General features: G+C 42.1%; 1 protein-coding gene across 1 annotated transcript in view; it reads left to right on the forward strand.

Moving 5' to 3' along the window:
* Positions 1-1,318: 1,318 nt before the first annotated feature.
* The window catches only part of grin1a (glutamate receptor, ionotropic, N-methyl D-aspartate 1a), a 113,782-nt gene continuing 88,855 nt past the window's right edge, over positions 1,319-26,245 (forward strand). The window contains 1 exon segment of the mRNA XM_055153535.1: positions 1,319-1,567. Coding sequence (XP_055009510.1) covers positions 1,319-1,567 — 249 coding nt within the window.

Consider the following 26,245-nt stretch of genomic DNA (forward strand, 5'->3'; position numbering starts at 1 on the left):
GAACGAAGCGTCGCTGTGAAAGGAGTTCACTTATGGAACAGTTTTGACATTTAAAAAACATATAAAATCGAATGCAGTGTGTCTGTATGAAAAAGAAAACTATGTTGTTGTGCATAATAATGAAGATTTACTGTTTGCAGTTGATCAGTACTTGTGCCTGAACTGACATGGAATGTTTAGTGACCATCAGTGTTGATGTTTTGTCTTGAAAAAGGAAAGGGGGCAGATAACAGAAGAAAATGTTTCTTCTTTCTGCTCCTTTTCATTCATTTCTGGTGTGTCTGGTGTTGTGACACTGTCGATGTCTGTTTATGCTTTATGAAATAAATAAATAATAAATAAATAATAAAAAATAATACCAACAGCAAGCTGCCAAGGTGTTCCTAACTCTGGGCAAATGCCAAGGAGTAAAGCTGCATTTTGAGCAAGGATTTAAAGTGCTCCAATGATGCTAAAACAACACCCAGTACTAACATGTCCACCACAGAACCTGATCAGAAGATGTCATCTGAAGCTTTATTGCTTCATTGTTTGTAATGTTCCACTGCATCTGCACTGTAACTTTCTTTTTTTTTAAATTACACGTGTTTTTAGGTTTTATGCCATTCAGCATTCACAGCAAAACAAAATCTGAGTTTTGTGAGTGTCTGTGATGAGGAAACAACATTATAACATAAATCAGAAAATAGTGTCCTATGAGACATTTAAGATTTGCTTTAAGTCTGTTTGCTGTGGCTCCTCCTCGGCTGATTGAAGGATCACACAAACATCTTTTACAGAATTAAACCTTTTCTTTTTCTTATGAATGAAATCACAAATGAAAACGGGTAGAAATACACTTCTAATGAATCCTAAAACGAGCAAATGGCTGAATGAACCAAAAAAAAAGTGAATGAAACCGAGGAGGGACCAGTGCGCACAAAGAATGCGCGCGCCCTCCTCTGCCACGTGAACGCGCAGGGGTCCCGCGGCGCGCATGCACAGCTGTTCAGCACCGCGGACAGCAGCCGGGTGCAGTCCGCGTTGAGGAGCGAGGCACAGCGGCAGCAGCAGCGGCGGCAGAAGCGCGGCGGACCGTGGAAGGAGGCACCGGCGCAGCGCGGACTCACTGCGGAACAAAAATGAACCGGCGACGCGCTTTTCTCCCGCACACCCCACCGCAGCGCTCCTGAATCCGCCTCCACTGCTTCCTCTCTCCACCTCCACCACCTCCTCCTCCTCCTCCAAGCCCGCGGTGCCGTCCACGAGCAGCGAGCGGACCCCCAGTGCCTACACCGCGGAGAGCAGCCAGCGCGCGGACGCCGCTCTCCTCCGCGCCATGCGTCTGTTCCTGCTCGCGGTGCTCCTCTCGTGCTCCTGTGCGCGAGCCGGCTGCGAGCCCAAGATCGTGAACATCGGAGCCGTGCTGAGCCAGAAGCGCTACGAGCAGGTGTTCAAGGATGCCGTGGCGCAGGCGAACCAGGTCTACGGCCGCGACAAGTTCAAGCTGACCGCCATCTCCGTGACGCACAAGCCCAACGCGATCCAGATGGCGCTGTCCGTGTGCGAGGACCTCATCTCCAGTCAGGTACGCGCTCATCTCCGCCGCATGCCTGCCCTCCTCTGCGCCGCCGTGCCGCGCCGTGCCGCGCCGTGCCCCCGTGCGCTATTGCCTCCGTAGTGTGTGAAGGGAGAGAGATGCGGTGTTCTCGGGGAACGCGCGGGCAGAGCGGGTACACTCTGAGGTTTTTCAAAGCAGTTTTAGTCCTGGTTTGGATCTGGGTTGTACCTGCTTTGGTCCTGGTTTGGATCTGTGTTTTTAGTCCTGCCTTCTTGGTTTAGATCGGGGTTTTATTCCTGTTTTCATCCTGGTTTAGGTCTGAGTTACACCAGCTTTAGTCCTGGTTTAGATATTTCCTTCAGTCCGGTTTTAATCTTGGTTTAGATCTGGGTTTTAGTCCTGGTTTAGGTCTGGTTTGGATGTGCATTTTATTCCTGGTTTAGATCTGGGTTTTAGTCCTGGTTTAGATCTGGGTTTGTCCTGGTTAGGTCTGGGGTTTAGATATTGGTTTTAGACTTGTTTTACATCTGGCTTTTAGTCCTGGTCTAGGTCTGAGTTACACCTTCTTTAGTCTTGGTTTAGATCTGGGTTTTATTTCTGTTTTAGTCCTGGTTTGGATCTGTGTTTTTAGTCCTGGATTAGGTCTGCTTTAGTCCTGGTTTAGATATTGGTTTGAGTTCTCTTTTAGATCTGAGTTTCAGTCCTGGTTTAGATCTGGATTGTACCGACCTTAGTCTTGGTTTAGATCAGGGTTTCTTTTCTGTTTTATTCCCGGTTTGGATCTGCATTTTAGTCCTGGTTTAGGTCTGTGTTTTTAGTCCTGTCTTAGTCTTGGTTTAGATCAGGGTTAGCCCTGGTTAGGTCTGGGTTGTTCTTACTTTAATCCTGGTTTAGATATTGGTTTGAGTCCCATTTTAGATCTGTGTTTTAGTCCTGGTTCAAATCTGAGTTGTACTTGCTTTAGTCCTGGTTTAGATCTGTGTTTTTAGTCGTGCCATAGTCTTGGTTTAGAGGGTTTTATTTCTGTTTTAGCCTTGGTTTGGATTCTGTGTTTTAGTCCTGGTTTAGGTCTGGGTTGTACCTGCTTTAGTCTTGTTTCAGATCTGGGTTATCCGTGGTTTGGATTTGCATTTTAGTCCTGGTTTAGGTCTGGGTTGTACCTGCTTTAGTCCTAGTTTAGATATTGGTTTGAATCCTGTTTTAGATCTATGTTTAAGTCTTGGTTTAGATCTGAATTGTGCCTACTTTAGTATTGGTTGAGATCTAGGCTTTAGTCCTGGTTCAGATTTGAGTTGCACCTGCTTTAGTCCTGGTTTAGATCTGTGTTTTTAGTCCTGCCTTAGTCTTGCTTTTGATCGTGTTTTTTTTTTTTTTCCTGTTTTACTCATGGTCTGGATCTGCGTTTTAGTCCTGGTTTAGATCTGGGCTTTAGTCCTGGTTCAAATCTGGGTTGTACCTGTTTAATCCTGGTTTAGATCAATGTTTTAGTCCTGGTTTAGTCCTGGTTTAGTTCTGGGTTTTAGTCTTGGTTTAGATCTGGGTGATGCCTGCTTTTGTCCTGTTTTAGATCTGGTTTTTAATCCTGGTTTAGACCTGGTTTGTATCTCTTTTAGTCCTGGTTTAGGTCTGGGTACCACCTGCTTTAGTCTTCTTTTAGATCTGTGTTTTAGTCCTGGTTTAGTTCTGGATTGTCACTGCTTTAGTCTTGGTTTAGGTCTGGGTTTTATTCCTGTTTTAGTCCTGGTTTGGATCTGCGTTTTAGTCCTGGTTTAGGTTTCGGTTGTACCTACTTTAGTATTGGTTTAGATCTGGGTTTTAATCCTGGTTTTAAGTCTGGGTTTTATTCCTGTTTTAGTCCTAGTTTAGATCTGTGTTTTTAGTCCTGGTTTATTTCTGGGTTATACCTGCCTTAGTCTAGGCTTAGATCTGGGTTTTAGTCTTGTTTTATTCCTGGTTTAGGTCTGGGTTATACCTACTTTAGTCTTGGTTTAGATCCTAGTTTTAGTCCTGGTTTAGACCTGGGTTGTACCTGTTGTAGTGTTGGTTTAGATCTGAGTTTCAGTTCTTTTTTTTTAGATCTGTGTTTAGATCTGGATTGCGCCTACTTTAGTCCTGGTTTAGATCTGGATTGTACCTGTTTTAGTCCTGGTTGAGATCTGGGTGACGCCTGCTGTAGTCTTCTTTTAAATCTGGGTTTTAGTCCTGGTTTAGATCTGAATTGTACCTACGTTATTCTTCGTTTCGATCTGGGTTTTAGTCCTGGTTTAGATCTGGGTTGTCCTTGCTTTAGTCTGGGTTTAGATCAGGGTGTTTGTCCTGGTTTAAACTTGAGTTATGCCTGCTTTAGTCCTGGTTTAGATCTGGTTTTTAATCCTGGTTTAGATCTGGATTGTCTTTGTTTTAGTCTAGGTTTAGATCTGAATTGTACCTACTTTATTCTTGGTTTAGGTTTTCGTCCTGCTTTACGTTTGGGTTTTAGTCGGCGCACTTCCTGTATCACCACATGACATCACAGGGTCGATCGGAGTATTTTCTGTTTAAGAGAAGAACTTTGAAGTCTAAATGTGCAGAGTTTGTGTGTTAAACGTGAGTGAATGAAACAAAACACAACTCCAGGTCTGTTTGACATGACTAAACTAGTTTATAACCCAGATTAAAAACTGGTGGGCCCTTTGAGTTTCATGCAGCACACATCGTTTATTGACTTTAGGGCCTTTTGTGTTTTATTACTCGCAGTTATGATTCTACTAATGCTCCACGGTTAAGATGGATGGAGCCTTCAGAATCACACTTTGGGAGCGTCCAGTGTCACAGGTTCAGCCGATAAAATACTCGGAAAGACTCAAACGTTGACTTTTGTTAATGGTTTTAAAGGTGCATTGCGTAACTTTTCAGTTGGAGGTCCGTTTTCTGCTCGTTTCTATGGATACGTCACTGCTCTACCTTACATTTATTCAATTACAGGTGGTTTTATAGCTCAAAAAACAGGGATTTGGACTGTGAGCGGGGTCGCCTCTCCACAGATTTGACCTGTAACCAGTGTTGGGGAGTAACAGATTACATGTACCAGAGTTACATAATCAGAGTACAAATTATGAATAACTGTATTCAGTTACAGTTACTGTTTTAAGTGAGTGGTAATTGGATTACAGTTACTTTGTAGAAATAAATGGATTACACAGAGGTATTTTCCTGTTTTCACTTTTATTTATTTTTTTCTAAACCAGGTCTAAATTAGGTCTAAACCAGGTCTAAACCAGGTCTAAAACCAGATCTAAACCAGGACTAAACCAGGACTAAACCAGGTCTAAACCAGGACTAAACCAGGTCTAAACCAAGACTAAACCAGGTCTAAACCACATCTAAACCAGATCTAAACCAAGTCTAATCCAGGTTTAAACCAGGACTAAATCTGTAGGGGAATACATTTTAAAAGTAACCTTCCCAACACTGCCTGTAACTTGGTCTGGTGTGGTCTCCATGGACCTTACTTTGGACATACTTGGAGTTTTGGAGTTTGTTTTATTCGTGTCTGATTAATCCTACGTACGAGGCATCCTCCCCAAAGTGCTCCTCCATGTTTTTAAAGTCCATAGCCTTTCACAGGACCCATTTTGGTCGATTCAGTGCAAAAGTCTTAAAGACACAGCTCAGCAACGTTTTGTCGTTAACCTCATTTGAGCTGCTTCACTCATAGATTATAAAATGTGTGTAAGTAAATAATACGGGTCTGGTCAAGCAGTAACGGAGGGAAACGGGCAGATTTTTGACATTCAAATGTCTCTTATTCAGAAACTAGAGGAACTATTGAAATAAGTAAAGTATCAGAATGTAGGAAAGAGTTACACTCCAACAGGGTCAAGTTAAACCTGTGATATTCTTTCAAGTTGTTGACAAAAATTTTTAAAAACTCATGTCGGTAACAGAGGGAATGAAATATGCAGCACTTTTTGGACAATAAATCCAAACAGTGATAACTCTTGGTTCTCACTTCCATATCCTTAACAAACTGGTTTGAATATTTGCTTCATATAGTTTTCTACCATATGGTACAAGATTAGGTTGAAAAACCTCTTACTTTTTGAGTCATGAGATTTTTTATTAAGAAAGGTCATGGTAACGGAGGGAAAAGTAACAGAGGGAAAATTGTACAAACAAGTAGAAGGTGCAGGATTTTACATCATTTGTCGCTTTTTTCTTCTGAATATTTTAATATTACTTCAAAATGAAAGGAAACTATTTCTATAAAATATGTCAGTCCTTCCCGGCTAATTTGTATCATTTTAAATACTTTTTTTTTTTTTTTTAAATCATGTCCCTTCATCAACAGTTCAAAGATGGAATAACACAAGATATGATGAAATACATCCATTTATTGACATGATTTGCAGGTCTTTGAAATTTGGGAAATAATTTTTGTTCCATGTTTCATACATGGTCTGTTTAAAACATATGGAACTTTAGAACCAAAAATTGGTACAGAAAAAAGGTCAACAGTTTCATAAACTAGAGTACATATGTATCTGTTCAATACATTTTTATATCAGATGCATTAACTTGAATTTTTGGCCTTGCTGTTTACTTCTGCTTGACCGGGCCGATTTGAAGCATTTAGGCTCGTCTATGAAATCAAAATAATACAAAATCTCACCAAATAAAAGCCCCACAGCCTCTCTCCCCACTTTTCCCACCCTCCCCACCAAAAGCGCCAACTCCGTTGTACAACATGCAAACAAACAGCACCGTGCGACAACACCATCGGCTGCGCAGGTGTGAACACAGACCATAGAACCACAGGTCAGCGCCCGAGCACGGCACGGCCCAAAAGTCCCAGGGTAAGTGCACTGCTACTACAACAGGCGCTGGGACAGACAGTTGTGCTGACTTGACGTCCCTGAGCAAATCCTGCACCTCAGAAAAACTGTTGTGTCCTGTGTGTCCTGTGTGTTACATACATATATTATTTATCCAATACCTAATCAGCACATAATGTCCAAGTCCACTGTCACGTGATCGGCGTCAATTTCTGATTACGTGATCGAATCGGGACAACCCTAGTCTGAGTGATGTGACCAGCTACTTGGATTTAGGTGTTTTTGACCAGAAAGCTGCAACTGTACCTGATTTGTTTTCAATTTGCCAATAGGAACAGTAGATAATGCTGCACAAACACCATATACACGGTTTAGTAGTGGAAAAAAGTGGATTAAGTGTTTAGTTTTACATTAAATTAAATAAATATATTATATATAAAGCTCCATTTGATAGATTTGCATGCATCTCTCACACCTAGACTCAGCCTGTCACTGCTCAGAATGGATTACGACAGTTTGATGAAGTGGCTGAGAGGTTTTATCATTACTCTTCATAAGAATTCACTTAGAGCTCGCCCGTGTTCACATGAGCTTCAACATTCACATTCATCTGACGAGTGAAAAATGGAGGACAAATATTTGAGGTGTGCTTCCTGTTTGAGAGTTAATGATGATGTGAAGAGAAGAGAGCAGAGACGGGAGAGGGAGATGCGAGGAGAGGAGCAGAGGAGGGCTGTGAGTAGGAGGATGCTATTGTTTCTCTGAGCTCAAACTCCGTCGGCCATGTTTGTGTGGGAGGGGCTCGGAGCGGTGACCTTTCTGTGCCGGAGCGTGCGGGAGTCTTCAAAAGTGCACACGGAGCTTTAGAGGTTTTGTGTGGAGTTTAACCCTCAGGCTTTTCTATGGACTTTTGTCCATTTTACTGTTCTTTTCAAATCAGTCATCTCACTATTTCACTTCAGTTCATGTTAAAGACACTGCATTTTGTGGAAAGGTGTAAATCTTGTTGAACTTTTACTCCCCCGGTTTGTTTTTGCTACTACACTGGAATACTCAGATAAAAAAGCCACACTAACCCAAACCTAACCTGATTTTATTTTATTTTTTTATTTTTTTCATTTAAATCCAATTGGTCTCTCTATGGACAAAAAATCTTCTCTTTTTTTGAGAAATCAGTCTATATTTAAGGATTAAAACTGCCGGTTTAAAAACATTTCACATGTAGTGTAAAAATAGCCTCTAAATTTGAGATAACTTCTAGAAAACTGGAGCATAATTGGGTCCATTTAAGCTTCAGTTTCTGGTTGAGGATCTGTCACCTGCTTGTTTCTATGGCTACATCACTGCTCTGCCTGGAATGTTCCACAGTATGACATTAATTTACATTGATTCAAATACAGGTAGATTTACGGCTCAAAAATACCTAAAAGTCGCCTCTCCACAGACCTGACCTGTAACTTGGTCTGGTTTGGGCTCTGTGAAGATAGAAAGGTTTAATGCCAACAACCTGCAAACATTACTTTGATCCAATGTTGTTCCTTTATGAAAAATATACTTGGAGTTTTGTTTTGTTTTCTAAATTTGAGATATCTTCTAGAAAAGTGAGACCAGCGTATAATGGAGAATTTGAGTTTTTGTGTAACATCAGTTCTGAAACACTCTTCATATTAATTACAATGGGGCCTTGAAAACTGCAAATATCTGAATCTTTCTGTAACAATGGAAACATTATCAAACATAAGATAAGACCGAAAAGCCCAAATGAGCCACAGCTCAGACCACTGGACTGTCTTTGGCACTTTGAGCCTTGTAAGTAAAGACAACAGCAGTGGGACTGTGAAAGAAATAGAATTCTCAACTTAGAGAAAAGATCTCAATCCTCACCTCCAGTGATGATGGAGGATATAGAGAGGCTGGGGAGGTTGATGGTTCTACTGCTGCAGTAGAGATGATCTCATCAGGTTTGTCAAGTTATAGTGAAATCATTAGATTACTAAAACCAGGCATGTTTTACAAGAGGAAACAACATTCTAACAAGGCAGCTAAAAAAAAAAGAATGCACACTTTAATATCAGCCTGAAGGTAACACACACACACACACACACACACACACACACACGGGGTCCTTGAATAAATGCTCATTTTGGCTCAAATCTTTTTTTAGTTCTAGTCTATTTATTTGGTCCATTAAATTCTTACTCCATTTATAAACGTGCACGTTCAGACAGAGCTCATCCTGCTCACGTGCACATCCACTGACAGTGGTGCAAATGCAGTAACCAAAATATATGTTATGGCATAGGCTATAGGCTACAGCGTATTCTGAGACTGCAACGGCTACAGTCAGTTGATTTATTTACCCGTCTCCCCTGTCATTCAGCCTGAAGTCAAAGTGCTGCCAAATTGCAGAAGTACTAGTATTTTCGCTTACGCCCTGACTTGCCGTCTTGTCTTGGTCTGCCTTATGAGCATCATACTAATCAAACATCATCTCCCCACGCAGTTAAAAGAAACATTACAGATACTATTAGTTTTAAATTGTGATATTAAACTGAGCCCTCGAAATGAGTTTCCTCCGCAGGGTGGCTGGGCACTCCCTTAGAAATAGACGTGAGGAGCTCAGTCACACGGGAGGAGCTCAGAGTAGAGCCGCTGCTCCTCCATGTCGAGAGGAGCAGCTGAGGTGGCTCGGGCATCTGTTCCAGATGCCTCCTGGACGCCTCCCTCGGGAGGTGTTCCGGGCATGTCCCAGCGGGAGGAGGCCCCGGGGAAGACCCAGGACACGCTGGAGGGACTATGCCTCTGGGCTGGCCTGGGAACGCCTCGGGGTCCCTCCGGAGGAGCTGTAGGAAGTGTCTGGGATGAAGGAAGTCTGGGAGTCCCTGCTTAGACTGCTGCCCCCCGACCCGGCCCCGGATAAATGGAAGAAAATCGATGGATATTAAACTGAAAAAACAACCGCACATTCATTTGTGCTGAGTAAACAAATTCAGGGATCAATAAATTATAATATTATATTAGGTCCTTATGCACTGCAGATTTTTTAATGATGGTGATGAAACTGATACCACTGCTACTTTTTGAAACCGCAGGATACTGTAATACCGTATTAGCGGCCAACCCTACCCTGGTGTATGTTCTGCTTTGGAGCTTGGACCCAGTGAGTCTCCATTTCTTTTTATTAGTGACAAAACACAACTGTAATTTCAGCTTTAGTCATAAAAATGAACAATGCTTTTCCATGCGGCGTTCGTTTTGCACTTGAGGGTTTACACAGTGCACCCACATCAGCCATGCATCACCACGCGGCTGCTCCGGCGACTGCTTCAAAATGACTTAAGCCATTTGGAGGTTCTTATTTTCAAAGTCCAGACGCATTTGAGCAGTGATCCATAAAACGAGTGGACCTGCGGCGTCCTTCAGGCTGCACTGACCCTGGTTCTGGGTTGTTTTATGGTGCCACAGATGAGAGCAGAGGTTTGATTTGCACACTGTCTAATGAGCAGCGCAGGACGGGAACAGAGAAACAATAGAGAAGTATTACACTGGATACTTTTTACTTTTACTTCACCACATTTGAGAGCAGGTCGCTGTACTTTCTGCTCCACTATATTTTTGAACTAGACTGAAAAGTAAACACATTTTATTCTAGTTTGAGACGTGCTGAAAAGGCTGAGGGGGTTTATTGTTTGAGCAAACTGAAATATAAAAATAAAAAGACCTATGGAAAAAAAAAAAAAAAAAAGGACTGTTTAACAAAATTCTTCACAAATATTCATAAAAATCACTGCACGTGAAGCTTCAGTATGACTCAAAATTTGCGTGAAATACTTTTAACTTTTTTATTACATTTTTAAACAGGTACTTTAATACTTTTTTTTTCACTGGATACTTTTACTTTTATTAGATTTTTGTTGTGATTTTGTTTCAGTAGCTGTACTTTTACTTACGCTCATATGTGTGTGATTCATAGACTGTAAAAAGAAGTGGTCGAGGGGAGAGTGACGTCACCCAGCAAAGCAGTTATAGTAGCGACATTTATTAGGAATAGGAATTTAATTACGGACAAACTAGCAAAACAAAAACACCATCATGTCAAGTGGATTCATATGAACCTTTTAAAGATGCCTGGAGTTTTAAAGGTGGAGGAGTTCAAGTATAGAGGCTTTGCACCGTCACGTGACCCTATAGCAACGGTACCTACGCCGCCATGACACCGGGCACGATATGTCACTGACTTCAGCAGCATCGGAGAAACATGGGCAGGTTTTGTTGTGTATTTGGTTGTTCTAGACGCTCTGAAAGGTATAAAAGGATTCATTTCTTCACTGTTCCTCTGGAAATTACTCATCAGGAGCAACAATTCCCGAGATTGGGATTTAAAGCCCGAACAAAGGGAATGTTTGGTGAATTTTATCAAGTGGACTAACGTTATTGTCCTTCTTCCTACGGGATTTGGCGCATTACATAAGTCACAACCAAATAGCAGCGATTGGTTAAATAAAAAAAGTACCTGCCTACCGTCGAGCGAACAAATCCTAATGCTGCGAGGTCAGGTCCACGAAGTGAAACCGGCTGATGAATCAGGTTATCGAAGGAGGTCCCAGGGAAAACCCAGGACACGCTGGAGGGACTATGTCTCTGGACAGGCCTGGGAACGCCTCAGGGTCCCCCGGAAGAGCTGGAGGAAGTGTCCGGGGTTAAGGAAATCTGCGAGTCCCTGCGTAGACTGATGCCCCTGTGACCCAGCCCTGGATAAGCAGAAGAAAATGGATGGATGGATAAAGGTGCATTGTGTCACTTTTTCGGCAGAGAGTCTGTCAAGTGCTTTTCTCCATGGAGATGTTTCACAGTATGGTATTAAACCTTTCTATCTCCATGGAGACCAAACCAGACCAAGTTACAATTCAGATGTGTTCAGACTCAGATCGTTCCGCTCACAGTCAGAGTGTCTGTTTTGAGTAAATGTAAAGTAGAGCTGTTTAATGTCACACTGTGAAATTCTACGCAGAGAAATGACGTCTCCATAGAAACAAGCAGGTGACAGACCCCAACCAAAAAGTTACATAGTGCACCTTTAATAATACCTTAAGAAACATGGAGTAAACGTGGAGTATTTTAGACAAAGCCATAAGTTCTCCATGAAACAGCAGGTGACGGATGTTCAGAAAAGTGACACACTTTCACTGGGTTGAAGTTTCACTGTCGTCTGCTTCTGAGTGTTTGGTGATTCACGCTCAGTCGCTCATTAACTTCTCAATGGGCTGGAGATTAAAACATTAGCAAAAGAGCAGATTTGACAAGCAGGCCTTATGGCTCTGATCACTCACACACACACACACACACACACACACACACACACACACACACACACAGAGATACACACGGGCTCATGCGGGGCTGAGAGACGCTAACAACACACTAAGAACACACTACAAAAGAGGAGGAGATAGGGTGAGATTGGAGAGAGGGAGAGGAGGAGGGGAGGACGAGAGGAGAGGAGAGAAGGAGATGGAAGAGAGGAGAGAAGGAGATGGAAGAGAGGAGTAGAGGACTGGAAAAGGGTTAAGATGGGGAAAGATGAGAGGAGGAGGTGGAGGAGAAGAGATACTAGTACAGAAGCGAGAGGGGGAGGACAGTATGTGTGTAGATGGTCTACAGCAGCAGCAGCAGATGAGGCAGATGTGAGGATGAGAAGAGGAGAGGAGAAGGTGGAAGAGAGAAGGAGGAGGAGGAGACAAACTGGTATAGAAGAGAGTGGGGGGGGCTCCGTATGCGTGTAGATGGTCCACGGCAGCAGCAGATGGGGAGAGTGCCCTTGAGCAGATTTGTGACCCAGGCGTACGAGAAACAGCTCAATAATAATGTGTGTGTAGCTCTGTGTGATACACACAGTGTGTGTGCTGAGTGTGTGTGTCTTCATTCATGTACAAGGCGTCTCTCAGTGTGAAACACAAAAATACTGCAGGAGTGGGATTAGGAGAAACTGCATTAAGACTTGAATGGACTTTTGTCCCTTGAGAAAAACATATTCCATCAGTCACAAAGCACTTTGTGTGTGTTCTCAAATCCACGTGACTCTCTCAAAGAAAATGAAAGAGACGGCATGTAAGGTTTTGAATTTATATTTTAAAAATGTGTCCAACAGTGGCTCATTTGCCTGGTTGGTTGTCTGTGCGGATTCCAGCTCCTGCAGATGAATGTGTGTCCTTGGGCAAGACACTTATTCCACCATGGCCCAGAGTGTCTGTGTGTCTGTGTACACTGTGGGGAGTGAGTGGTTTCTTGCTGTAAGTACTTTAGGTGCCTGAGTGGTGCAAAAGCTCTGTAGAAAACTGTGACCATCAGTGAGGGAATAATGGTGTTGTAATGGGTAATCTAACTAATTACTTTTTCTATCATTACCATGTGGGTGTGGGTGGGTTGGAGACCTGCCTGTGCTGGAGCACAGTGGTGGGTGTGGGCGGGTAGAGGCACACAGAGCAGGTTGGGTCAGGCCACCATATGGACCAGACTTCTTCTCCAGGCCAGTGCTCTTTTCAACTGGAGACTGTAACTCTCTCCTACATATTACTCTTATAATGTAAACTAGAATTATGTCACGTAATTCAAAAATAAAGGCTAAAGGAAGTGTAGTAGTTTGTACTCTTATGGGCAAACAGACCTGCCCATAGTGGACACAAACAGCTGCAGGTTCTGGGCTTGAGGTAGAGACCATTCAGATCAGAGAGAGACATTTTTAGGCTTAAAGCAACTGGATTTCAGCATTGAAACTGGCAACGCAAATTAAAGACTCATGAGAGGCTCATTCTGTTTTCTGATTGAATAATTGTCTTGAGAACCAAAGACACCAAATTATAAAATAAACAAGTTGACCATCACGCCCAATGTTTTCGTAAAAGGAAATTAATCAGCGTTAACAGTTATTATCAGTAAGAATATGTCCACTTCATATCAGAGAACATGTTTCTGGAATCTAAAATTTAAATCTATAATATATACAGTGGCACTAACAGCCAAAAATGTACCAAAAATACGTAAAAAAAAAAAAGAAAAAAAAAAGCCTATTTTAAAAGGCTTTTTTTTTTCTTTTTTTTTACGTATTTTTGGTATGGTGGACTATTAGAGCAAAAATAAAGAACCTCCTTTCATCTCTTCATCTTTTTAGACCGCCATAAAAGTACTTAACATGTTCACAGAAAGTACTTTTTAAAATATTTTTCTCTTTGTTAATTTTAGTAACATGAAATAGAAAAAGCAGAAAAAGCAGTGGGTGTGATTTTTATGAACTCAGCGCCAGAGAATACACCATGAATCACAACAGGCCCGAGCCTGACGGAAACAGACCACTACTGCATATGGTCGGTGGTTCGATCACTACCGGCGACGCGTGCTGTCATTGTGTCCTCGGGCAAGACACTTCACCGACCTTGCCTGTAAAGTGCACAGCAGAGGAGTGATAAGAATACTACGACGAGTTGTAAGAAGGACTTTGTTTATCAGGAAATCTTGTGTCTAATGCATTATTTATTCATCCTTTTTTTTTTTGTTATTATCAAAGAGTGATTTGTACAGCACGTCTCTTGTAAATGTTTCCAGTACCAGTGTGTGTGTGTGTGTGTGTGTGTGTGTTGAGGTGAGCTGTATGAAAATGGAGCAGACTGAGGGATAATGCTGTCTTGGTTTTGCATAATCTCACTCTCTTATTCCATTTACGTTTTTGTACAAATGACTCAGTAACTTTAAAAGCTTCTAATGGACCGGTGTGTGTGTGTGCGCGTGTGTGTTTGTGTGTGTGTGCGCGTGTGTGTTTGTGTTTGTGTGTGTGTGTGTGTGTGTGCTGCAGGTAACTTCAGTGTAATACTTTTCACTTCCGTCAGAACCTTTAGGAGACTTGGGGAGGCGCACGTTTGTCTTTGCCTTTTATGTGGAGTGACTGTTTGGTTTGTGTGGGGATGTGCTCCACCTGCTTGTCTCTATGGAGATTTGTATTGCTTTACAATGTTCCACAGTGTAGCATTAACTTTTCTATTATGTTTCTATTCTCAGACTTACACTAAGACAAACTTTATTGATCCACAAAGGAAATGATTTGGACACATCACAATGTAATATAATAACACAGAGAAAAAAAAATGTAAATGTTAATGATACATTTTAAATAAGTAGTAAAAAAGAACAAGAGACAGATGTGAAATAAGACATCAGCTTTATACAAGAGCAAGAGCACCATCAGGTGGGTCGCAAGAGATTTTTTTAGGGTCGCCTTGTCACGATCTGCATGTAGGTCTGCAGTATACACATACATACTTCTCCATGCACAGAATCTCCACACACTCCTCCTGCTCCTCACTTATTCACTTCTTTGGCAGCACTGTGTTGTTTAACCAGTTTTCAGTGGGAAACTCTGATTAATGTTTTTCATAGTTTAAAACTGGAGTAATACTAATTGTTCAGAGAGACATGATCACTCAGTCAACAATAAAAGATATATTTTGTGATTTACGAATAATGTCTTGTACAGTTGTAGGGAGTATTATCTGTCCCTCAGTGCAGTGGGGGAGCAGGAGTGTCCATGATGGAGAGCAGTTTGTCCAGTGTCCTCGTGTCCCTCAGTGAGACAAATGACTCCAGCTCACACAAGCAGCTTTGTGGATCAGTTTGTCGATCTGCCCAGTGTCCCTGTTCCTGGTGCTGCTCCTCCAGCAGATCACAGACAAGTCCAGGGCACTTGCTCCACAGACTGGGAGAAGATCTCCAGGAACTTGCTGCACACAGTGAAAGACCTGAGGTTTCTCAGGATGTAGAGTCACTCATGCTCTTCTTGTACGCAGCATTACAGTTGTTCCTCCAGTTCAGCCTGTCGTTCACCTGGACGCCAAGTTACTTGTAGCCAGAACCTGAAGCTGCCACCAGGCGCCGTCATTTGTGCCATTAAGAGTTTCAGTCAAAGCCAGCCAACAATTGTGTATGCCAAACTGAGCCGCCAACTAATCAAATTTGGCTGAGTCAGCTAGAATTATATGCATCAAATAATATTTCTATCCATCACGTAGAGAGATATATGAAAAATAAACAACAAACGAAATCGATCACAAAACACAACGCACAGCCAAGCGCAGTTTACAGAGGACAATCTGAGCCCCAACACGACGTAACACACCACACACAACCCGCCCCAACAACATCAGTACAACTACAATAAGAGGCCATGGTCCCAACATGAACACATCAGCGCCGCTCCTACAGCACAGAGCAGAACACCCAGAGCAGCTCCGTCAGACCCACAAGCTCATTTACACATTTACACAACAGTGAAGCTGCGTCCTCAGATTTGCCAAACTAATGAAAACAGGCCTCTTACCTGCTCCAGACGACTGATGCAGAGCCTCTCCTCTGTCTACTGTCCTGTTGGTTCTACATTATTGTCCAATATGATGAGAACAAACTGGTCCAAGTCCTGCTCCAGTCAAGTCCGGTCAGGTCCAGTCAGGTTCGAGCTGGTTGTAAAACACATCTTAATCCCATTTCCCACTGAAATGTGAAAGTTACATCAGTCCATATTAGCACCAGGGCACCAGGTGGACTTAAACCCTTTGTGTGCTACGTCCAGGTCAAACTTTTATGCCCAGAAACGTGCGGACAGAGGCGGATAGAGCAGAGAGCAAGTGCCCCGGGTCCAGCCGCAGGTCCTGGCAGTGGGTCTGTCTGCTGCTTTGAGTTTCTGTTTGCTCTCTCCGGTTTGGAGGTTTAGGCAAAAGTACCTTAGCTAGCCGCCATTGTGTCAAAATCAAAATAAGAGCTGTAGGATATCTGCATATTGACATCTTGTAAATCAGTGGAACACAAACTATAGGCATGAAATGACAGCTTTAGTCATTTGTAGCCATGAACATTTTGGCGGCTGCAGCAGACATTTAGGTTTTGGCTGAGCCAGCTCTCCAGCCAATAACTTCATCAACCAGCCATTATTCTCAAAACAAACATCTTAGAGGTCTACTTGTAGCAGTCCATGTCAGTAGTTTCACGTCATGGCCCTGGATGTTGAAGGGCTCCACTGGTGTTCTCTTCCTCATGAAGTCAGTCACCAGTTCCTTGGTCTTGTCAACGTTCAGGAGCAGATGGTTTGCCTGGGACCACTCCACTCACTGTCCTGTCCTCCAGCTCCTGACCATCTCTGATGCACCCAACCACTGCAGAGTCATCAGAACTTCTGCAGATGGCAGGACTCAGAGCTGTACTGGAAATCAGAGGTGTACAGAAGTACACAGATACAAGTATTTAAATGCTTAGAAATACATTCATAAACGGCGTACTTACTGTGATGTTGATTCTTTTACAGTGCGACTCCTCATCACGTTTGATTCTTTGTTTCAGAATTAGACTTGGAGATGCAGACGGGGCGTGTTTGTGAGTCCTGGAGTTGTCGTACTGCAGTATTTGCATATACTCAGAGTCACTTGTAATCAGCGCAGCTTCACCACATTCTACAACTAAACAAAAGCCAAAAGGCCCCTGGCGATGAGGCCCCACAGAGCAGTACTGCACTTTGCATACTTCTGCATATTTGGACCTTTATAAATATGGATAAGAAAAACAGTGGGGAAAGGTCACGATATGAACTAGAATGTCCTCGCCACATTTAAGGGTAGTAGTAGTTTGATTCTTCGTATGTATCGCCGCATCATGATAATATCGTATTGTGAGCCGTGTCTTGTGTATCGTATCGAATATGTAGTAAATCATATTGTCTAGAGCTCACTCCGTCCATGGAGAAGTTACCAGAGCACAATACCAGCATCAACTAGTACTGGTGATTCTAGCCGATACCGATATTATGCAATCTTCGACCGATATCGGTGTCGATATATTGGTGCACCTCTAGTATCAGCATTAGTAAAAGTGATAATACTCTTAGTATTTGTGGTAGCAGTGCAAGAAGCAGTAGTAGTAGTAGGTAGGCAGGTAGTAGTAGCAGTAGCAGTAGTAGTAGTAGTAGTAGTAGTAGTAGTAGTAGTAGTAGTAGTAGTAGCAGTGGTAGTTGTAGTAGTAATGGTAGTAGTAGTAGTACTGGTAATAGTAGTAATAGTAGTAGTAGTGGTAGTAGTAGCAGTAGTGGTGATAGTAGTAATAGTAGTGGTAGTAGTAGTGGTGGTAATAGTAGTAGTAGCAGTAGTAGCAGTAGTAGTAGTAATAGTAGCAGCAATAGTAATAGTAGTAGCTGTAGTAGCGGTAGTAGTAGTAGTGGTAGTGGTAGTAGTAGTAGTAGTCGTAAGTAGTAGTAGTAACAGCAGTAATAGTAGTAGTAGTAGTAGCAATGGTAGTTGTAGTAGTAATGGTAGTAGTAGTAGTACTGGTAATAGTAGTAATAGCAGTAGTAGTAGTAGTAGTTGTAGTAGCGGTAGTAGTGGTAGTAGTAGTAGTAGTGGTGATAGTAGTAATAGTAGTGGTAGTAGTAGTGGTGGTAATAGTAGTAGTGCCAGTAGTAGCAGTAGCAGCAGTAGTAATAGTAGTAGTTGTAGTAGCGGTAGTAGTAGTAGTGGTAGTGGTAGTAGTAGTAGTAGTAGTCGTAAGTAGTAGTAGTAGCAGCAGTAATAGTAGTAGTAGTAGTAGTAGTAGTAGTAGTAGTGGTAGTAGTAGTAGTAGTCGTAAGTAGTAGTAGTAGCAGCAGTAATAGTAGTAGTAGTAGTAGTAGTAGTAGTAGTAGTAGTAGTAGTAGTAGTGGTAGTAGCGGTAGTAGTAGTAGTAGTAGTAGTAGTAGTAGTAGTAGTAGTAGTAGTAGTAGTAGTAGTAGTAGTTGTAGTAGTAGTAGTAGTTGTAAGTAGTAGTAGTAGTAGTAGTAGTAGTAGTAGTAGTAGTAGTAGTAGTAGTAGTAGTAGTAGTAGTAGTAGTAGTAGTAGTTGTAGTAGTAGTAGTAGTTGTAAGTAGTAGTAGTGGCAGCAGTAATATAGTAGTAGTAGTAGTAGTAGTAGTAGTAGTAGTAGTAGTAGTAGTTGTAAGTAGTAGTAGTAGCAGTAGTAGTAGTAGTAGTAGTAGTGGTAGTAGTAGCGGTAGTAGTAGTAGTAGTAGTAGTTGTAGTAGTAGTAGTAGTTGTAAGTAGTAGTAGTAGCAGTAGTAGTAGTAGTAGTAGTAGTAGTGGTAGTAGTAGCGGTAGTAGTAGTAGTAGTAGTAGTAGTAATGGCAGAGATAAAAATGCTGGTACTACATACAGTAGTACCGCAGCTATAAGTGGTAACTGACAATATCTAGAAGTACTAGTACTGCTAGCTGTACTTTTAGAAGCCTAATTGCAATACTAGTACTAATAGTCATAGTTAGAGTGGTTTTGAGGTAGTGGTATTATTAGCAGTCATGTTGTAGTAATAATAGTTGCAGCAGTAAAGTAATAAACATGTACTAATACTGATGGTAGAAGTACTGGTAACTGAGGATGTACAAGTACTAATGTATGTAGAAGTTATTTAGGAGTGAATTCGTTTTACAAGTACTTTTATTTAAGTGTAATCAAATTAAAGGTCGTGTATTACAAAAAAAATGTCTCTTGTGAACTTTAAGCCTTGATAGAATGTTGTTCCCTCCTCAAAAACAGACCTGGACTTGTGTTTTGTTTCATTCCAAAGCTCAAAATGCTCTGCTCCACCTTGTGATGTCATGAAGTGGTAGTTCTCAAGTGAACAGCTCCATTTTACTTTTAGTTCAGTAGAGATTGTCGATTCTAAAGCTGAAATCATCCAACTGATTCTAGTGAAGGTGCATGAAGTTTAAAAACACAGAGGAGCACTTCCTGTATCACCACATGACATCACAAGGTGGAACAGTGTTTTCTGTTTGAGAGAAGAACAGGGTTTGTTCATGTACATTTGCAGTAAGAAAACTTGAGTGAAGTGCTCCTTGTATTTTTGTATTTTTTTTTTCAAAGCAGGATTACATAAGACTAAATCATGAATATTTAATGTTTTTGTTTCTTTTGTTTTTTTGTCTTTATTTGTTCTAATAGTTGCACAGATACAAACGTGCGGTGTGCAAACGAGTCTTTCTAACGACCCTCCCACACATGACGGACACTTTGGAGTCGTTGGGCGTTTTTACACTTGTCCTGATTTTGAGTCCTGGTTTAGTCCAGATGTAGACTTGGTTTGGTTCTGTTAGAGTCCAGGTTTAGTCTTAGTTTTGTTTCAGTTCTTTCTCTCTCTCTTTCCCCCACTTTCTCTCCTCTCCTGGACACCCCTCTCTCTCTCTCTCTCCCCTTTTCTCTTTCTCCCTTCTTTCTCTCTTCTGCTCTCTCTCTCCCTTTTCTGTCTCTCCTTCCTTTCTCTCTCCTGCCCTCTCTCTCTCCTTGTCTTTCTCACTCTCTCTTGCTCTCTCCTGCCCTCTTTCCCTCCCTCTCCTCCCCCTCTCCCTTTTCTTTCTCACTCTCTCTTTCTCTCCTTCCCCTCTCTCTCTCTCTCTCTTCCAATTTCTCTCTGTCCCTTTTTCTTTCTCACTCTCCCTGCACCCACTCTCTCTCCTCTCTCTTTCTCCCTTCTTTCTCTCTCTCTCTCTCCTCCCCCCTCCACTCCCTCTTTCTTTCTCCCTCTTTGTCTTTCCCCCTCTCTCTCTCTTTCCTGGACCCCCCTCTCCCTTCTTCCCCTCTCTCTCCCTCCTTTCTCTCTTCTGCTCCCTTTCTCTCCCTTTTTCTTTCTCACTCTCTCCTGCAAACTCTCTCCTATCTTTCTTTATCCCCTTCTCTCTCTCCCCTTTTCTGTCTCTCCTTCCTTTCTCACTCCTGCCCCCTCTCTCTCTCCTGCCCTCACTCCCTCTCTCCTTTCTCTCCCTCTCCTCCCCCTCTCCCTTTTCTTTCTTGCTCTCTCTTTCTCTCCTTCCCCTCTCTTTCTCACTCTCCCTGCACCCACTCTCCTCTCTCTTTCTCCCTTCCTTCTCTCTCTCTAATGCCCCCTACACTCCTCTTTCTTTTCTCCCTCTTTCTCTTCTCTCTTTCCTGGACCCTCCTCTCCCTTCTTCCTCTCTCTCTCCCCTTTTCTCTCTCTCCCTCCTTTCTCTCTCCTGCCCTCTCTCCCTCCCTCCCCCTCCTCTCCCTTTTCTTTCTCACTCTCTCTTTCTCTCCTCCCCCCTCTCTCTTTCTCCCTCTCTCTCCTGTGCCCCCTCTGTCTTCTTCCTCTCTCTCACTCCCTCCTTTTTCTTTCCTGCTCCTCTCTCTCTCTGCCTTGCTCTCTCCTGCCCCAACTCTCTCCCTCCTTTCTATATCTCTCTCCTCTCTCTCCTTCGTTCTTCCTCCCTCTCTCTCCCTCTCTCTCTCTCATCCCCCTTGATCTCCCTCTTTTTCTCTCTCTCTCTCCTCTCTTTCCTACCCCTCCTCTCTCTCTACCTCCTTTATCTCTCTCTCTCTCCTGCTCGCTTTCCTTCTCTGTCAGGATTTATCTTTTACTTTTAATTATTTCTATAGGATTGTGAGTGTTTAAAGTCTTTATAATTAAGTCTAATGTTAAGGACATATGGTTTATCCTGTGATTACCCACAATCCCGAGGGTGACCTGGTACATATAATGAACTCTCGTGAGCTTCTTTCTGTTCGAATGTTGTTTCCTCTTCACTATGGCTCTTTAAACGTGAGGCCAAACAACCGACAATTTCACAGTTTGGAAATTCATTGTGTTTCAAATATTACAAATATTGTGTTTCAAATATTACAAAACTCACAATTTACCAGAGTTTTACAGTAAAATATATTCATCAACATTATAACTTAACACATTTAAACACTGTTGGGCAAGTGACTTCAGAACTGTAATGTGTTATTTATGACCTGGTACTGTCATGTCAAAGTCATTCGTTACATTACAGTATTACTGTATTTAAAATGTAAAACATTACACGACTATTGGATTACTTTTAAGTTACTCTCACCAAAATAACTGAAGATGCTGAACTTTTGTGCCGTATACAGACTGAACCAGGACTAAACCAGGACTAAACTAGGTCTAAACCAGGACTAAACTAGGTCTAAACCAGGACTAAACCAGGTCTAAACCAGGACTAAACCAGGACTAAACTAGGTCTAAACCAGGACTAAACTAGGTCTAAACCAGGACTAAACCAGGTCTAAACCAGGACTAAACCAGGACGGAACCAAGGACTAAACCAGGACTAAACTAGGTCTAAACCAGGACTAAACTAGGTCTAAACCAGGACTAAACTAGGTCTAAACCAGGACTAAACCAGGTCTAAACCAGGACGGAACCAAGGACTAAACCAGGACTAAACCAGGTCTAAACCAGGACTGAACCAGGTCTAAACCAGGACTAAACCAGAACTAAACCAGGACTGAACCAGGTCTAAACCAGGACGGAACCAAGGACTAAACCAGGACTAAACCAGAACTGAACCAGGACTAAACCAGAACTGAACCAGGACTAAACCAGAACTGAACCAGGACTAAAACAGAACTGAACCAGGACTGACCTAGGTCTAAACCAGGCCTAAACCAGGTCTAATCTTGGACTAGAACTTGAAATCTAGGACTAACCCTGTGGAGCGTGGAGTTCTGCGTCGGTCCTTTTGCTCGCGGTCACCTGACGGTCTACACGATCGCATCTCCTGGAATTTCGCTGTTGATATTTTAGCGAATTTGTATGAAGAAAACCAAAAAACCCAGCACTTCAAACCAGGTTAAAAAGGATTGTAAATGCGCGTTACTGACATATTTTTTCCCTGTTATGCCGAACATTACTGTGTTACAGCAAAAAACAATGGATTACAGTATTTTGTTACTTTTATAACATGTTACTCCAACACTTGATTTAAAGGGCCTATAATATGTTCTGATCTGTGTTAGAACCTGCAGATTTAGGCTTTTTTCTCAAACAGAAAACTCTCTGTCCCACCTTGTGATGTCACGAGGTAATACAGGAAATAATAATAAAGTGTTACTCAAACAAAACACACAAAAGTCCAGGTTTGTTTTTGAGGAGGAAACATCATAATAACCTGACTTAAAGCTCACAAGAGTGTGTTCTGTGTACCAGGTCACTCTTTGTGGGTAAACACAGGATAAACCATATGCTGTTGGAAATAGATTTAATTATAACGTTGTCAAATGCACAGAAATCCTACAGAAATAATTAAAACAGGCCAAATCCTGTAAATTAATGAGCGTCATCTGTCCAAACAGCAGAACCTATAGACAACATCTGTGGTTTTTCAGCCTTTCACATTTCACTAAACCAAAACTTTATGTTCTGAATACTAAAGTGTACAGATGATGTAGCGTTCTGTTTCTGTGTTTTTCCATAAATCATGTCACTTTTATACAAAATCTGTATAAATATGAGTCATGTTGTGCCCGGGTTAAACCAGGACTATAACAAGACCAAGACAAAACCAAGTCTACAAGTGGACTAAACTGGAACTCAAAACCAGGACAAGTGTAAGTGTGCACAAGGACTCCAAGATGGATACATGGGGGACCCGGGATCGAATTCCCACCTAAGTGCACAATGAGTCAGTGTGGGTCCTTGGGCAAGACCCTTCACACTACTGCCCACCTCATACACGATGAGAGACAATGAAACTTACAAGATGCCGGCTCAGTCGTCGCCCAACCAAACAAGGTCTGCGTCAGGTGCTGGGGAACCAAAGAAGAAGATGAAAAATGGGCAACTGGAACAAGGAGGAAATGGGTGAGATGTGAGAACAAGTAACAAGAGGAGTTACATGAACAAGATGTAGGAGAAACGGTGACTTACCCACAGTCCAAACTAACAGCCAACAACTAGTGTTCCAATGCAATGACAAGGAGGAGCCAGGGCACCAGGTCAGAGGGGAGGAGAAAATTCCTCCAACTCCATCCTCAAACCTAAATCAAAACAAACAAGAGAACAACAAGTGTATCCAGGTCAGGTCCAGAGGTGTGGAAGCTCCATTATGGCCATGAATTGTTCTGTTAGTTAGACCCCACACCCTGTACAGGTCAATAGGCCGAACTAACAAACACAAACTGTAAACAAGTAGTGTGTTAGTTTCAGTTAGTTTAGCTCCTCCCTGCAGCTTGGATGAACTGCAAAACTTCTTCAACCAAACTAACTTTTGTCCAGTCGACAAACTGAATTTTCTCCTCACCATGGATTCTACCTGGATGACTGAGGGATTCTTCACACAGGTCAGAGGGAAGTTATAAAGTCCCCTGATACTGTTTTATCCTCCCCTTACTGAGGTTTATTGCCCCAATAAGTATCAGCCCCAATAAGTATCAGCGACTGACTAAACCTAAGGAAGCGTGGAGAGAAGTGAGCCAACTGTCAGAGGCACAGAACGGTGCAATGAAAAAGCACCCAAGAGGTAGAGCCAGATCCCCACACCTGAAGCACTGCAAACTGTCAAACAAAGACTCCAAACCTTGGCCAGACGCCTAAAGAGTTATACACGAGATAAAGAAGCAGACGAAAGAACTGCCTGTTCACAACACAAGCTGCGAAACCCACAGCAAACTCCCTGCCTTTATATATATATATTTAGATCATCCATATACTTTATATATCTTATATAACACACAGACTCCCTGGTGGTTCTCACTCTCTTTGTTTTAAAGGGTCTGTCTCTTTTCACATTGTATCTTCTGCACATAAACAAGCACAGTTTGGGTTTTGGAACATCCATTACACAATAGTTCTGAAATCTTATTGATTTCTTGGAGGCATCACAGACCAGGAACTATGAAAGACCGACTATTGCTCCTCCCCCCGCCCGTCCTGAGAAAGCACAGGCTCCGCCCTCCAAACGTGACGTAGGCGACGAGTGAGCCGCCCTTCCTCCGCCCATCTCAGGGAGGGAGGCGGAGACAGGCGTGCATCCTGTGGCATAAGTGATTGGTAAATTATGAATAAACTCTAGTAGATCAACTTATTATATCGTGTAAACTGCAGTGTAGAACAATGAGCTTATGCTGTCACTTTTGTTTAGGTGTTCATGTGGGAATTGTCAGCTGATATGGGGTTGATGCAGGGCGGAGGCGGGGGAGTGGGGGAGCGGGGTGGTTGCGAAGTGCTTTCTGCTATGTCAAACGTGTCATAGGTGTATCTGCCGCGTCATCGTTGTAGCAGCTTTAGTTCGTTGTCATGTGGGAGGGTGGCAGAAATACACTGCAATTTGCTAAAAAAAAACACAGACTCAATCTAAAAACCACTTGGGCGACATATACAAGACCCACACATCACTCTTAGAAAGTCGAAAGCTCTGAAAAGTAGATTGTGCATGAGATGTTCCCTTTAAATTGAGCCCTTCCCTTGTGTTCTCACTGTGTACTTCTTGTGTACTGAACAGTTTTTGGATGTTGAATGGCAGTATATGTTTGTTTGCTTTATACAAAAGAAAAGCAGTGTAGAGTTTCACTAAATAAAATAATAATAATAATGATAATAATAATTTTGATTTGAAAAACAAGTCGTGTTTGTGTGATTCAGGTAACCAACCTTAAGCTTTATTCTCACAGAAGTAAAGTTTGGTAACTGTTGTTCCAGATTTCAGTACATCAAGTATGGAAGTGTGAGTGAACAATACAACGTGTAAAGAGCATTTTGATTAAGAGTGAATTTAATTTTGTTGATTACAGCAATACTTTTCGAGACCTTTGATTGTGTGTATCGGATGTGTGCTTTCCATCTTGGCTTTTCATCTATTATTATAACTAAAAAATATATTATGAGAAACCCACTCGATTTTAACATCATCGACATGGATTGAAACGTCAGAATTTATTTTATAATTATCAAAAAATAGCACGACTTCAGTAAACTACAAAGCCGCACCACCAGCGCACACAAACACACAGGGAGCAGACAGCGACCACACAGCGAAACACACCCACAGACACACTCATCACTCCACGCCCACGAGGAACGGAACGGAGGAACAAACCGAAAAAGCGAGTGCAATGTGAAACTTCTCTATTATACAGTTTTCCGTGAGGATGGGTTGTCTAACCACAACTGAACAACTGAGTCACTGCGAACACGCCAACAATCCAGCGGTCCCAGACAGCCCCCTCCCTACTAGTCCAGTTCCTTATATACTTTTGTGGGATTTTTTTGGGTGATTTGCTAACCTATATATTTTTGGAAAGGTTATAGTATATGAAGTCAGAAAATCAATGTTTGCATTTGCCCAGATGTCTATATGGCGGCCATATTGAATTTTTAAAAAATGGCCACCAAAAAACTCTTTTTGAAATATCTCAGCCTCTGAATAATTTGAAATGTTGATTTTAACTGCTAAACCCACATTTTCAGGGTCAGGGAATCAAATGGTGCTAGTTACAAAGCTATCAAGCTACCAAGACTTACCCACATTAACCCTTGGATGCATAAGTGGGTAAAAAATGAATGGTTGTTTTCTTGCAATTTCATTGTAATATCCGCATGTAATACTCCAAAAACATGTTTTTGTTTTTTTAATTATCCTGTTGAAATACATCAACAATATGGGTAAAACAAACATGAGCTCCCTGACCCTGAAAATGTGGGTTTAGCAGTTAAAATCAACATTTCATCTTATTCAGAGGCTGAGATATTTCAAAAAGAGATTGTGTAGACATCTGGGCAAATGCAAACATTGATTTTCTGACTCCATATATTATAACCTTTCCAAAAATATATAGGTTAGCAAATCCGCAAAAAATTCCCACTAAGGTTAAAAAATGGGAATAAGGAACTGGACTATACACACCACAACTGAACAAAGCCCAGAGTCACCGTGAACGCCACAAACAAAGTCCCACTCACCCATCCAGCTGTTGTGTTTCCTTTAAAGTCCGTTTATTTGTGAAAAAAAGTTTGAAAATAGACCATTTAATGACAGTGCGTTTTATAATCCAGAGCGCCTATAGCTCGGAAAATACGGT

The sequence above is a fragment of the Boleophthalmus pectinirostris genome, unplaced genomic scaffold (assembly GCF_026225935.1).
Source record: "Boleophthalmus pectinirostris isolate CB_2022bp ecotype Guang Dong unplaced genomic scaffold, ASM2622593v1 HiC_scaffold_18, whole genome shotgun sequence".
Classification (NCBI taxonomy): Eukaryota; Metazoa; Chordata; class Actinopteri; order Gobiiformes; family Gobiidae; genus Boleophthalmus; species Boleophthalmus pectinirostris.